The sequence below is a fragment of the Centruroides sculpturatus genome, unplaced genomic scaffold, assembly GCF_000671375.1.
Source record: "Centruroides sculpturatus isolate CEXI.00-Female unplaced genomic scaffold, Cexi_2.0 scaffold65, whole genome shotgun sequence".
In the NCBI taxonomy this organism is placed as follows: Eukaryota; Metazoa; Arthropoda; class Arachnida; order Scorpiones; family Buthidae; genus Centruroides; species Centruroides sculpturatus.
The window spans coordinates 942546-955680 of NW_019384327.1; the positions used below are offsets into that span (position 1 = coordinate 942546).

Below are 13135 nucleotides of genomic sequence, written 5' to 3' on the forward strand. Positions count from 1 at the left end.
TTTAAAATTAAGAAACAAAATATTTAAATAAAATTACCAAGAGTATTAAATTCAAACATTTTAAAAACTATACCATTAACTTATTATTAGGATTACAAAAGATTTTTTAAATTATTACTTTGCTTAAATGAATTTGCATTAAATAAATAAAATTATTTTATTGTTGTTGTTAAACAAAAGGTAATGATTTATGTTGCTCATTATATTGCATTCATCTTGTTAATAAAATGTCAAAAGCACAAAACAATTTACATGTAACTACACAAAAAAACTTATTTTTATAAAAATTCTCTCAAGAGTTTTGTATAGTACAATAAAAAATATTAATTATTGTAATTAGATTTCATCTTTGATTTATTGGATTAATAGTCAATCTGTAATTTTTTTTATAGTTATGAAATTATAAAATTGTAAGTTTGCATGTAATTTTAAATGTTTAAACATAATATAAGATATATCATTATCATATGTAAACACAGATTAATTCAAAAATCACCAAACTTAAGACTACAAAAATTTTTTANTTGGAAGTATTCATAGAAAACAAAAATTAAACTTTTAAAATCACCTAAACTGCTAATATCAAAATACCACAATTACTTGCAAATTATTTAATCTATGGATTGTATGTATTTAAAAGTCAATTTGATATAAGTTCTCTGCTGATTTTAACTTGTAATTATCATCCCACAATTTTTCCTTTGTCTAAACTTAACAAGAGAATCTTTATAAAATGTAAAAAATATCCTTTAAGCACCAAAGATACATTCATCTGCCATTGACATTTTTCCTGAAATCACCACACATATACATGTATACTTCATCTTTAGTTCTCTCTACACAGTTCACCACCAACCTAATGTAGGTCTTGCAAGGACCTACATAAGGTTGACAAACTTTATATTGATTAGCACCTTGTTATTTGAAGATTATATTCATATTCTGCACATCAATCTATGCTTTAATTAACATTCCTACATACTTGTATCTTAAAAGGTGATAATTTTTGGAAATTTTCTTTCTCTACATAAGCATTCATAGAGAACTATTTAAAAGCTACGTAGATTTTATCACATTTATTCACTTTAAAGTGAATAACTAAGTAATTGACTTTTCAAAAAATGTCAGTTTAATGTTTTTGAGTTTATTTTGACATTTATTATTACTATTATTAGATAAATAAAACAGAAATAAAGTGAAACTAAAAAAAAAACTTTGTCATTCAGTAGACATTTTCTACTTTCAACACAATGCAATGGTTCCATCTCAAATATTTTATAATTACATTTAAATAAATTGTTAACATAAATAAAATAAAAGAAAACAGGAAAAAAAAATGTTTAAGATACTTTCTAAACTGTATAACAATTAAGCATCATGTGTTCAATATCCATTTTGGAGAAGTAGGGTTTATAGTGATTGGAGTTATATGAAAGTTTTATATAACTTCTATTTGGATCATTTGCAGGAAATTATAATATCTATTTTGATCTATTTGAGAGTTTGAGTCTATGATTTAAATGCATAAAATTAGATATGTAACAAAAACTAATTTTTAAAATGTTTATAGATTATTAAAAACACCAAAACCCAGAAATTCCAGCAGAAAAAAAAATTAATATAAGAAAAATGAATGTTTTTGAAAAATTTAAGTTATCAGGTTGATAAATGGTATGTGGAAAATAGGACAAGATATTTAAAAAAACTAAACTGTTGGAATTCTATTGGCTGTAACAAACATGTAATTGATGATGTAATTTACAAATTATTATATTAATATAGATATGGATTCATTCAAACTTTCAAACTATTTACAGTAAAATTTTTATAATCTTCATATATAAAAAATTCTTAAACAAATCAACCTAAATAGTTTATACTTAATATACTCATATTTAAATAAAAAATTAGGTATCAAGCTCAATACCTTATTTTCTGCTCTTGATGTACAAGAAAATAGTTGTTTACAAAATCTTGGAATTATACCTGGATTCTCTGCAGTGCCCATCATACTAAATCAAGATTTAAAATGAATGAATGAATTTAAAATTAAGAAACAAAATATTTAAATAAAATTACCAAGAGTATTAAATTCAAACATTTTAAAAACTATACCATTAACTTATTATTAGGATTACAAAAGATTTTTTAAATTATTACTTTGCTTAAATGAATTTGCATTAAATAAATAAAATTATTTTATTGTTGTTGTTAAACAAAAGGTAATGATTTATGTTGCTCATTATATTGCATTCATCTTGTTAATAAAATGTCAAAAGCACAAAACAATTTACATGTAACTACACAAAAAAACTTATTTTTATAAAAATTCTCTCAAGAGTTTTGTATAGTACAATAAAAAATATTAATTATTGTAATTAGATTTCATCTTTGATTTATTGGATTAATAGTCAATCTGTAATTTTTTTTATAGTTATGAAATTATAAAATTGTAAGTTTGCATGTAATTTTAAATGTTTAAACATAATATAAGATATATCATTATCATATGTAAACACAGATTAATTCAAAAATCACCAAACTTAAGACTACAAAAATTTTTTAGTCTTACGTATGAAAAGTTCCTTTTCAAAAAAAAAAAAAAAAACATTAACATTGTTTATTCAATTTTGTATATTTTTGTATTAATATGCTTATATACATAGCTATAAATAGAATAAAAAATATTCATTTGTATAATTTTATTCTTATATTAATATGATTCAAATTCAATGTTATAGGAAATTTCTTTTTAAATCCAAATGAATTGAAAACGTACATGAATTATTATTTAGCTTTGTTTGTGACTATTTTTTGCAATTTATTCATAAGAATATTAACTTGTTTATATTATAAGCAAATTGCTTTGCTTGCTCACTCTACAGGCTTTTCCTAATTAAAATATTTCAAGGTGATTCATTGATTATTTTTTCATTGTTTCTATTTTTCCCCTGACCCAATCCACTGCTTGCTTCACCACATGGGCTTTATTCACTTGTTCTGAATATAGATTGTTCATAACAAAAATTTCATGAGAAGTCACTGATTCCCAGTGCTGCCATTTCTACTGTTTTTTTTTCTTCTTTTGTGATGGAAAAAATGTATATACAGTATATAAAATACAGCTTAAAACTGTCACAAACATTTTTCCATAAAAAAAAAGGCAATATATATAGAATAGATTTTTGAAAGTTATAAGTAAAAAACTATGTTCTTAGTACCTGTAACTTTTTCCTGATCCAGTCTGTCCATATGCAAAAAGACATATGTTATAACCTTCAAGAGCATGATCTAATAATGGTACTGCTATTTTATTATATGTGAATTCTTGATCATCATACTCAGTATTAGAAGTATTTGGTGATATACAACTGTCAAAGGAAAAATGATATGCATTTCCAGCTTCAGTTCTCACTGTAATAGAATTGTCTTCTACTGATATAATGTTATATATATCTGTTAATAATGATTCTCTGAAATAATAATAATTATAATAAATCAAAATAGAAAATTAAATTCTGAAATATTAGATTTTGAAATTATTAGTATTAAATTTAAATTAAAACAAAATTACCTATTTGTGAAAGGTCTTACTCTGACATAAACAGAAACTGCACTATTTAATTGTGTGCTTTTAAATTTATTCTCAAAATGACCTCTTTTGGATAAACTGGGTAAATTTTCACTTAAATTAGGAAATTTCTGTTTATTTTTTACTGGAGAGATTTGCTTCAAAGTATTTTCTGTAGAAAGAGAAAAAATATATATGCATACATATACATACAGACACTAGCAAAAAGTACACAATATAGATACAGTAAAAAAATTTTATATTATAACATTAATTAAAAAATACTAAAAATAAATACATTACACTTTTAAGTCTTTTTATTTATATATTGTTTATAAACAATATAAATATTTAATTTACTTCAAAAAGCTTCTTTCTTTAAAATAAGTCAAATCATCATATTTAATGGATAACAATATCTTCAACTATGTTGACACATCCCAACTTAAAAAGCAAAAATGTCTCAAAACAGTAGAATTTATCAAACAAACACAAATAACTTATTTTGAAAGTTTTCAAAAGCTTCACTCTCAAATTTATTAAAAATATTAAACAAGAAATGAATCAACTTTTTCATGTACAGTATATTCTCCTAGAGACTGTTTAGTTATTGGATGTTTTCTTAGGAACAACTTTAAAAATTTATTTCCCTTACCCATCAAAATCAAAGAGGCAGTGGCATATTAATTTTCCCTGTATCACTTTGTGTAATTAAAATTTTTGAATATTGGGACTCCATTCTAGCTGTTAACATTCTAGATCTCAAATTGATTGTTATTTCAATTTATGCTCCTTACCCTAAAAGAATGAGTATTTTTCTAACTTTACAGCATTTTCTGTGCTACCTTGAACCTATACATAACCAGAGACTTATTCTTTGCAGAAATTTTAATCTATCCAATGTTTACTGGACTACTACTGGTCCTGGTTTTTATAATTTGGATCCTGCTGAAACCTTTTTTTAAAATAAAATATATTATTTTTTAAATTTTCCCCAAGAGATTTTATCTCCTCCTTGTGGCAATTCTTATTTTGATCTGGTATTTTTTAATAAATGCTCTATAACTGCCTCCCTTACCATCTATTTTTTCTCTGATCAAAAATTATGATGATATAGTGATTACATTTAGTCATAAAAATAATGGATACAATGATAATTTACAATATAATATATTAATGAAATAAAACACAAAATACACAAGTGTTTTTTAATACTATATTGAAGCAGTGCCCAAATTTTTCAAGTCCAAATTGTTCATAAAAGTCATAGGTAGGTACAGGGACGGATTTGAGGTGATTGGAGCAATTTCTGCCAATCAGACCCCGCAGGACATCAAAATTTATATATTTAAAAATAGTTTCAAATTACAGAATAGATTAAACAGTTTAGCGATCATGTCGATTGAGAGTCAAGAAGCAAGCCAGTTGGATTTTGATACTATTTTAGATTTTACAGAACAGAAACTTTGGAACATATAAAGCATCTCTTTATAGATTTATATTCAATAAAATTCAGTTATATTCATTCATCAACACATTAGAAGATTTTTCATGGCAAAAATTTATGTAGTTATATTCATTTAAAAATATAGAAATACTAAAACATATCTATGTATGTTTATATTCAATAAAATGTAGTTGTATTTATATTTGGTACAGGTTTTTTAATGTTGAAATTTGTCTATCTTATGGTTCATGACTTTTGATTTTTAAATTAGATTTTGGATTTTGTTTTAAATAAATATTTAAAATCTATATTTCAATATGTAAATTAACTGTTAATTGATTTCATTATGTAAAGTTTGAAGGGCCCTGCAAAAAAATTCAATCGGGCCTCACACCTATTGCATCCGGCCCTGGGTAGGTAGGCCACAAATATTTTGTATATTCAAAATATATTAAAGGTAGGCCTATTTCTTTCACTTAAAACTCTAAGTGATATATTACATATGTTTGCAGGCTGGATTTAGCCCATAAACTGTAGTTTGGGCATGATTGCTATATTATTGTATGGTATTAAAATTAGTGGAGTGAATAGTAAATATAAACAAGAGTTGTAGTTGAAAATAAACAATTGGTCATTTCCTCATGCCCTAGAAAGGCCCTTCATCACCCCAAAACTTGAAAACAACAGATATAATAGATATAGCATCCCTCATAATGATCAATTTTTTCTTTATTGAGACAGTAAAATCATGAGCTGTCCTCCAATTGGCTCTAACCATAATGGATGACAACTATTCCCTCTATCAATTTTAATCACTAGGAACACCTTTAACGAATATGCTAATTAACTGTGAAACAGAAGCAGAAAGTAAAAAACCATATGCATATCTTATGGACAATTCTGTCAAGCAAAATTTTCAATTCAAATAATTCTGTTTTATAATAATAATTCAAATAATTTCCAATAAAAGTAATTCTGTAATTATTTCAAATGTTGAAGCTGTGACCAATAAACCCAGTTAATAAATGGTTTTGATTGTTCAGAAAATGTACAATTAAGGTATTTCTTCAAATTTTTACCCACTCATTCCCTGTTCAAAGATAATATGTCCAGTCTTCAAATAAACTCCAGGGGATAATGTTTCAAAAATAAACCCCCTCAGTTTTAATTGAGAAAATATAGATTTATTTAATCAAGATCTAGATAAATTTTTTGTCATCTATAAATTAATTTACTGTTTCCAGACTTTAGAAATTTTTAATCACCATTTAATCAATCTCACTGAAAAAGGTCTATGTTATTCAAATGTTGCTTTACTAGTCATATTCGATATAAATACATTAAATATAAATATAATTTCAATATATAATTTACATGTACAAATATAACTTCAATATAAATATATTGAATATGATTAATAAAGCATTTAATGTATAATTGTCATAGAAATTTAAAAACATAGTAAGATCAAAACTTATTTAATATAAAAATATATATATATATATGGATACCTTGAGTTGAATTATTCAATTTTATTTTATCACAAATTGTATTACTTCTGATTTCTGTAGATTCTGGAGTTGATCGTAAATTGGGAGAATTATCAATTACTAAATTCTTTTTTATAAACCGAGGAGAATGTACAGGCTTAGATTTTACATTTGTATCATATTTATTTTGAAAAGTTTCTTGTTTACCAGATTTATCCTGTCCAGGTATTTTTGTCTTTGTTGACAAAATACAGCGCTTACTTTTTATTTCTTCATTACTAATCTTAGAAATACTTTTGTTATTTCTAGTTGGTGTATAAGTCCGTTGAGAACTGCTAGTACAACAAATGGACTTTTGCTCAGCATTGGTTTTCTTTCCTGAAGATTGCTTGGGTGTCAATTGATCACTTAATGAATCTGTCATATCTTCTTGATGAATACTAGTTTTGTGTATTTTTCCAGAACTATTTGGTCTTGGAGATGTTCCAATCATGTGTTCTTTTTTGGATTTAGATGCCATAAGTGATTTTGTTACAACTGAAATACTGTCTTTTTTCTCATTAGCATTTACTAAATGTGCATTGTTAATAGAAACATTTTTTGTTGTTGTTCTATTAGATATATTTCTTTCCAAATTTGATATTGCTTTGTTACTGGACATGCTGCTTTATTTAAAATTCTGAAATATAAAACAATTAAATAAATATAAAAAGCTTTAAAAAATTTTCCAAATATGTAAAAAAAAATCAAAATACATGTTTATAATTTCAAAAGAAACAAAAACTCCAAAGTTTAAAAACAATTAATTGTTTTATTGAATTTTATGTCAAAAGCATAATGTGTAACTTCAAATATTATTCCTAGAACTACTTTTAAATTTAATGTAAGTTTTACAAACAACTAGAGTGAAAGACTTTTATGGGAAACTGACTCCTATTTAGATGTTAAACATACAAAGAAAACTCAAAACTCCATATGGCTAGCCCACTGGCCAAGCAAAAATACTAGTGTTCAATGACTTTATCCACTTGGCACTGGTAAGCCAGAAAGAAATGATAAAACAATTTCAGTTCAGTTTTATAGAAACTAATTTGCTTTTTAATGCAACCTAAATTTTCTATGCCAGTACTTTAACATACTACATAACATAAGTAAAACTTGATACCATATTCAAATATCATAAAAGTAATCATTAAGTTAAAGTAACCAAAATATTTAGTTTCTTAGAAAGTAACTTGTGATTTTTGATAGTGAGAAATGGATATGATAGAAGAGGCACAGGAGTTACATCACTGTATATCTAATAAAATATTTGAGAAAAGTGCATAGAGTGACTAGAAAAGATCATGTGAAGAATGGACATAGCATGGAAGAATATAGTGTGAAAGAGAATGCCATACAAAACATGAGTAACTCTGCTTTATGATGTTTTGACTATGTTGAGAAAATGAATGAGAAATTACTGAAAAGAGTATACTTGGGAATGGAAGGAAGCCAAGAAAGAGAATGAGGCCAAGAAGAGAGAGCCAAGGAAATCATGGTTGGAGCAACTGGATGAGCATTTGAAAGAGCAAAATATTAGAAACATGAGAGATATGAGAAAGTGTGCTAGGAGAGAGAAGGTGGCAAAAACTGGAGGAATTTGATAAATGGATGAGTGTATGTGTGTGATCTCTCTTGCCTGATGCCTACCTCTTGTGACAACACGTATGTATATATATAGTAACTAACTTGGATGCAATTCACAAAATAGAACACAAAATTTGACATTTAGATTCATTCACATTTGAATTTTAGAATACAATTATTGTTTTTCAATTGTATGAAACATGGGGAATACTTAATGTAAATGCTGAAAGTTTTCAGATTATGAGATAAAATGTCCAAGTCTTCATAACAATGTAATTTTACCCTATGAGAATGCTCAATTATATAAAACACAGTGAATTTAGAACTTGTTACAAAGTTCTGTTAGAAAACTAAACCATTTCCAAACAGTTTAGATTTATAGAATTTTCATCAGTTTCCACCTTGAAAAAGCATTTGGCAAGATATCATTTCATCTGCAAAGAAGACAAAAATGTAGTTCATAATATGGATGGTGGAATCAAGATATATATTCTAACATTCAGAAATGTATGAACTTATCATATTTTATGGCAAGTCCCTGAACTGTCAAAGAAATCATGCTGAAAACTAGTATAAGAATTGCGCAATTGAAGTGAACACGTATTATATTTCATCATGTAAAGTAGCAATTCATGGCCAACCTTATGGGTGGGTAAGCTCAATATAGGTAAAGTGCAGGCTGCCTTAAGTATTGGCAGGAATAGATTTATCTCCAGTAATTGGCAGATTAATGTTAAGTTAGTAACAGTGGAAGCATCCAGAATTGAAACAATGGACAGTAGTTCAGTTTTTAGTCGCTGAAGGGAATAGTAGTGCCAACATCTACAGACAAATGAAGCACATTTATGGTAAATATTGTTTAGGAAGAACAGCCATGTTTAATTGGTGCAAGAGTTACAGAGGATGCAAATTCAGGATAAACTGAGACCAGATCAGACACACACTGTAATCTCTGTTGCATCTATCACCACTGTGAATGACATAATCAGAAGTGACAGATGAGTTATAACTTGTATATAGTCACATATAGTCCTGACCTGTTGCCGTGTGACTTTCACATTTTCAGACTTTTCAAGAAAGCTTTGCAAGGATAGGATCAAAGAATTTTTTGACCAGCAGCCGCCAGAATTCTACGCAAAAGGTGGCTATCAACCTGCTTGAGAAATGCTGGAATATTTAACTAAACAAACATGAAGATTTCTTTTAGATTCACAATAAATGTTTGCCAGTTCTGACATGTTTATTTTATTATTATTTTAATATAGTTTAAAAAAACTTCTAAATAGTTTGTACAGACTTGATTCACTTTAGAATTGAACCCATATAACAATGAAGTATTAACCATTAACAAAGAATGAAAAAACAGCTACTTTAAGACAATAACAAAAATGCACCATGCAATAGTTCTAAAACATTCTCACTCAAAAAAATTTTAGGGATGCAATAGTAGTAAAAACAGACTAGAAGTCAGAGTATACATAACTTCAAATGGAATAATAATACATATATAATGTATAAATAATAAACATACGGTTTTCACTTATTAAGTGTTTTCAGATATGAAAATCATAGTTAAATACAATATTTTCAGCAGGAATTATTACCATAAACTTAAAGAACTAATGATGATATTTTACAAGAATTATAAGTTTGTAATCCTTGTAAAAAATTACTATTAAATATGCAAATGTTTACTTCTTCAGTTTATAAAGTATAAAACTTCTTAAAAATTTAAGACACGTTAAAAATCTGTCCTCTGAATAATATTATACGTTGTAGATATCATTATATTAATTACTCATCTTATTAATTTTTCATTTAATTGACAGAATTTTTTCAAAATGTATCTTAAATTAAGAAGACCAGAGTACATTTTAATTTCGACATTACTGATTAATCGGTAGAAGAGTCATCAAAATGAGAAACTCCGCAACTTCTCTGTCAATAGATTTACTTTATTTATGAAAAAAAATCATAAAAATTATATGTTTACGACACATTTATACAAATATCTAAGTGAGACATATTTACCTGCGGCAGAAATTAGATCAAAGTGTTATCCGAGGAAGAAAGAGATTGGAAGAGAATGTTGGAGGGAAGAGAATCGGAAACAATTCTCTTTAAAAAAGTAAATCATTGTTCATAAATCGAAAACTAACATATGATATAAGCCGTTGAAATTTGGCGGTCGACTAGATACGAGCGACCTCTAATTTCGAAAATTTATTTTTATTCACAACTAAATGCAGAAAATGAATAGCAAAATTTAAATTCAAATGAAATTTAATAAATAAAAAATTTTGCAAATGCAAATTAATTAATTTTACGAAATTTTCATTTATTGACAATTCTGGAAAAAGTTATGGATTTGTACGATGCAAAATTTTTCTTTTGTTTTTTGCTCTTTCCGCCCTGTAGGCACTAAGAGGGCCTTTTATAGTAAGTTTATTATGGGTTCGGCCAGGTTCACAATGGGGCGACCGGATTGTGAAGGACGGGGCCCGACATATCCGGTCGGATTATCCTTCGAAAAATTCCTGATTTTTCGACCCGTTCGGATTTGATCCCAAGTTCCTTAGAGTCGTAGGCTGCCAGCTTGACCGCTCGGCTGTCTACGATGCAATATCATTTAACTAAGAACCGTGTTCTATAAAGTATAATTTTTGCTAGATTAAGTCGCCCACCAGTGACCGAGCGGTTTTCGTACCCTGAACACTGGGAGTTCTTGGTTGCTGGTTCGCGCCTCCTCGCTCGGACGGGTCGGCCGTGTGGAGTTTTCCGGGTTTTCTTCACGTATGTAACGCCTAAATAGGGACCAGTTTCCTTTAAAAAGACCTCCCGGAAGGCGTCCTCCTAAGCATATCGCCAAGTGTTGCGTTGCCATAACTTAACAAACAGCTAAATTAAGTGATGCTGCGATCCTGGAGTCGTTCTAATCAAGTTTTGACTCTGCCCGCATCTAGAATTCTATGTATTTTAGATTCATTTTCTGTACTAAGACCTATTAGAGATGTCGTAATGTCATCTTTTCTGTGGCGTCATTATTGTCGGAGTTATTCATTTAAAATATGACTGTAGGTTTTGATATAAATATATAAATTTTTCTAATGATAATAAAATTATGTTTTGACGAATTGATTTCATTTTGATGCATCGATATTATTGATTCGATAATACCCATGTTCATTACCCATCATGTAATAAGAACCGATGTTTACAGCCATCGATTCTTATTACAGACGGTTTGTTCGGTTGTCTGTAATAAAAATCGCCTACCGATCTACATGACTCGGAATAGGAAACACCGTATAGCAATCCCAGGAGTTTTTCGAAAGTGGTATGTTCTGCTATATACCGGGCTCCGTCCAGCCACCCCATTGCGGACCTGTTCGAACCCGTGGTGGGCATGGAAATAAAGGCTCTTTTAATGCCCGTAGGGTAAAAAGAGTTTTGAAAAAATAGATTCTAAGATAGCATCGTCTTTAGGCCTGCTATGTGCGATTGGTTTAGTTTGATTTGATGAGATATGGAAACGCAACATGAGACCGATCTGTTAAAAATAGTGGCCTACGGAAGGACTTTTCTATGAAAAATTGTGGGTTTTCTGTATCGGACACTTAAATAGGCACAATTACGCAAAGAAAACCCGAAAACCCCATGCGACCTCTTGTTGGTCAAACGCGAATCTAGGATAGGACCAACTACCATTTTTCGGTGGGGTCTGTGATATGCGCAAGGTAATGTGGATTGAGGCTGTTTCGAATATTCAAAAATTCAGATAACACATTTTTTGTTACAAAGTAATCGAAGAATTACATGAATATTGTTATAAAATAAAATTTTTTGAGGATTATAATTCGAATTTCTTTCATATTTTTATGAAATTTGTATTGTTGTGGTAAGAGGGAAATTTTTTTAAGCTTGCAGATCTTAGAGTATAAAACACCTCTTGGCCAAAATTCGCGAAACGAACAGTTTAAGCTACGTTCTCTTGTCTTTATTGAAAAAGTAGCCTACTTTTTAACAATTAACCTGGATAAAGCGAAATCTCGATTAATCAAGACCATATCGTATTTGTATTTACATATTTTTTTTGAGAAATGCAAACACTATACAGGGTGTATCAGAATAACGTTTTAAAAATTTGGGGAACTGTAGAGGATAAAATTTTGAACGTTTTGATATAAGGAACCTATAGTCGGAAATTTGAACTAAAGTATCTACAGCAGTAGGAAGTGCTTGACCGCCCTTTACTTTGGTAGCTACCTTTCCGTCCAATGACGTCATGTTATTGCTGCGGATGGAAGACTGTAAACACACAACTACAGTGGTCTAACTGAGCCTGTCATGAACTTACGGAGCGCATCTTTACAGTATTTAATACCATTAGAGTGGAGCGTGGCATCTTACATAGAGTCGGACAAAACGTGGTTCGTCGTTGTACATTATGTAACGAAGTTGGTGGTTGTCACATTGAACATTTACTCTAAAGTAATGCAGCAACTGATTCGATGTACAGTTTGATTGTACTCTACTGTTTTGTCAATGAAACTTGTCATAAATACTGTATTCTGATGTTTCATTCATCATACCGACCGCATAGAACGTGCAAAGTGCTGTAGAAACTTTATATCACATTTCCGGCTACAGGTTCCTTACATCAAAACGTTCAGAATTTCATCATCTACAATTCCCCAAATTTTTAAAACGTCATTCTGATACACCCTGTATAACCTGGTTCTCAATGTGGGGCACACACCCCACAGGAGGCAATTTGATTTTTAAGGGGACAATTCGAGAATGAGTTATTAACAGTGAACTTGAAAGCCTGCTAATTGTTCTTACATTTTATTATTCATAAATTAAGCTAAGAATGTTTTTTAGATTTCCTTCTTTCCACACCATTTTCTTCTCAGTGTCTTTTCTGTTTAGATAACCTTTACTCTTTGCCTCTCCATTGTTACTTGGAGCAAGTTAAGTGGCTTGAGACTCCATTGT

At 28.7% G+C, this 13135-nt stretch overlaps 1 protein-coding gene across 1 annotated transcript; it reads right to left on the reverse strand.

Moving 5' to 3' along the window:
* Nucleotides 1-362: 362 nt before the first annotated feature.
* Nucleotides 363-10327, reverse strand: LOC111628247 (kinesin-like protein KIN-14I). The gene is made up of 6 exons (XM_023371998.1): nucleotides 10169-10327; nucleotides 6530-7187; nucleotides 3575-3743; nucleotides 3222-3473; nucleotides 1928-2012; nucleotides 363-374 (listed from the first exon to the last, which is right to left on the reverse strand). The coding sequence occupies exons 2-6, from the start codon at nucleotides 7167-7169 to the stop codon at nucleotides 363-365; spliced, it is 1158 nt and encodes a 385-aa protein (XP_023227766.1). The 5' UTR covers nucleotides 7170-7187; nucleotides 10169-10327.
* Between the last annotated feature and the right edge of the window lie 2808 nt (nucleotides 10328-13135).

Excerpts from the sequence above, each read along its gene's own strand:
- LOC111628247 (XM_023371998.1), bottom strand. The coding sequence starts at position 7,169 with ATGTCCAGTAACAAAGCAATATCAAATTTGGAAAGAAATATATCTAAT. Across the intron at positions 3,744-6,529 it reads ATTGAATAATTCAACTCAAG|AAAATACTTTGAAGCAAATC; the intron begins GTATCCATATAT and ends CTCTTTCTACAG. Across the intron at positions 3,474-3,574 it reads GTAAGACCTTTCACAAATAG|AGAATCATTATTAACAGATA; the intron begins GTAATTTTGTTT and ends TTATTATTTCAG.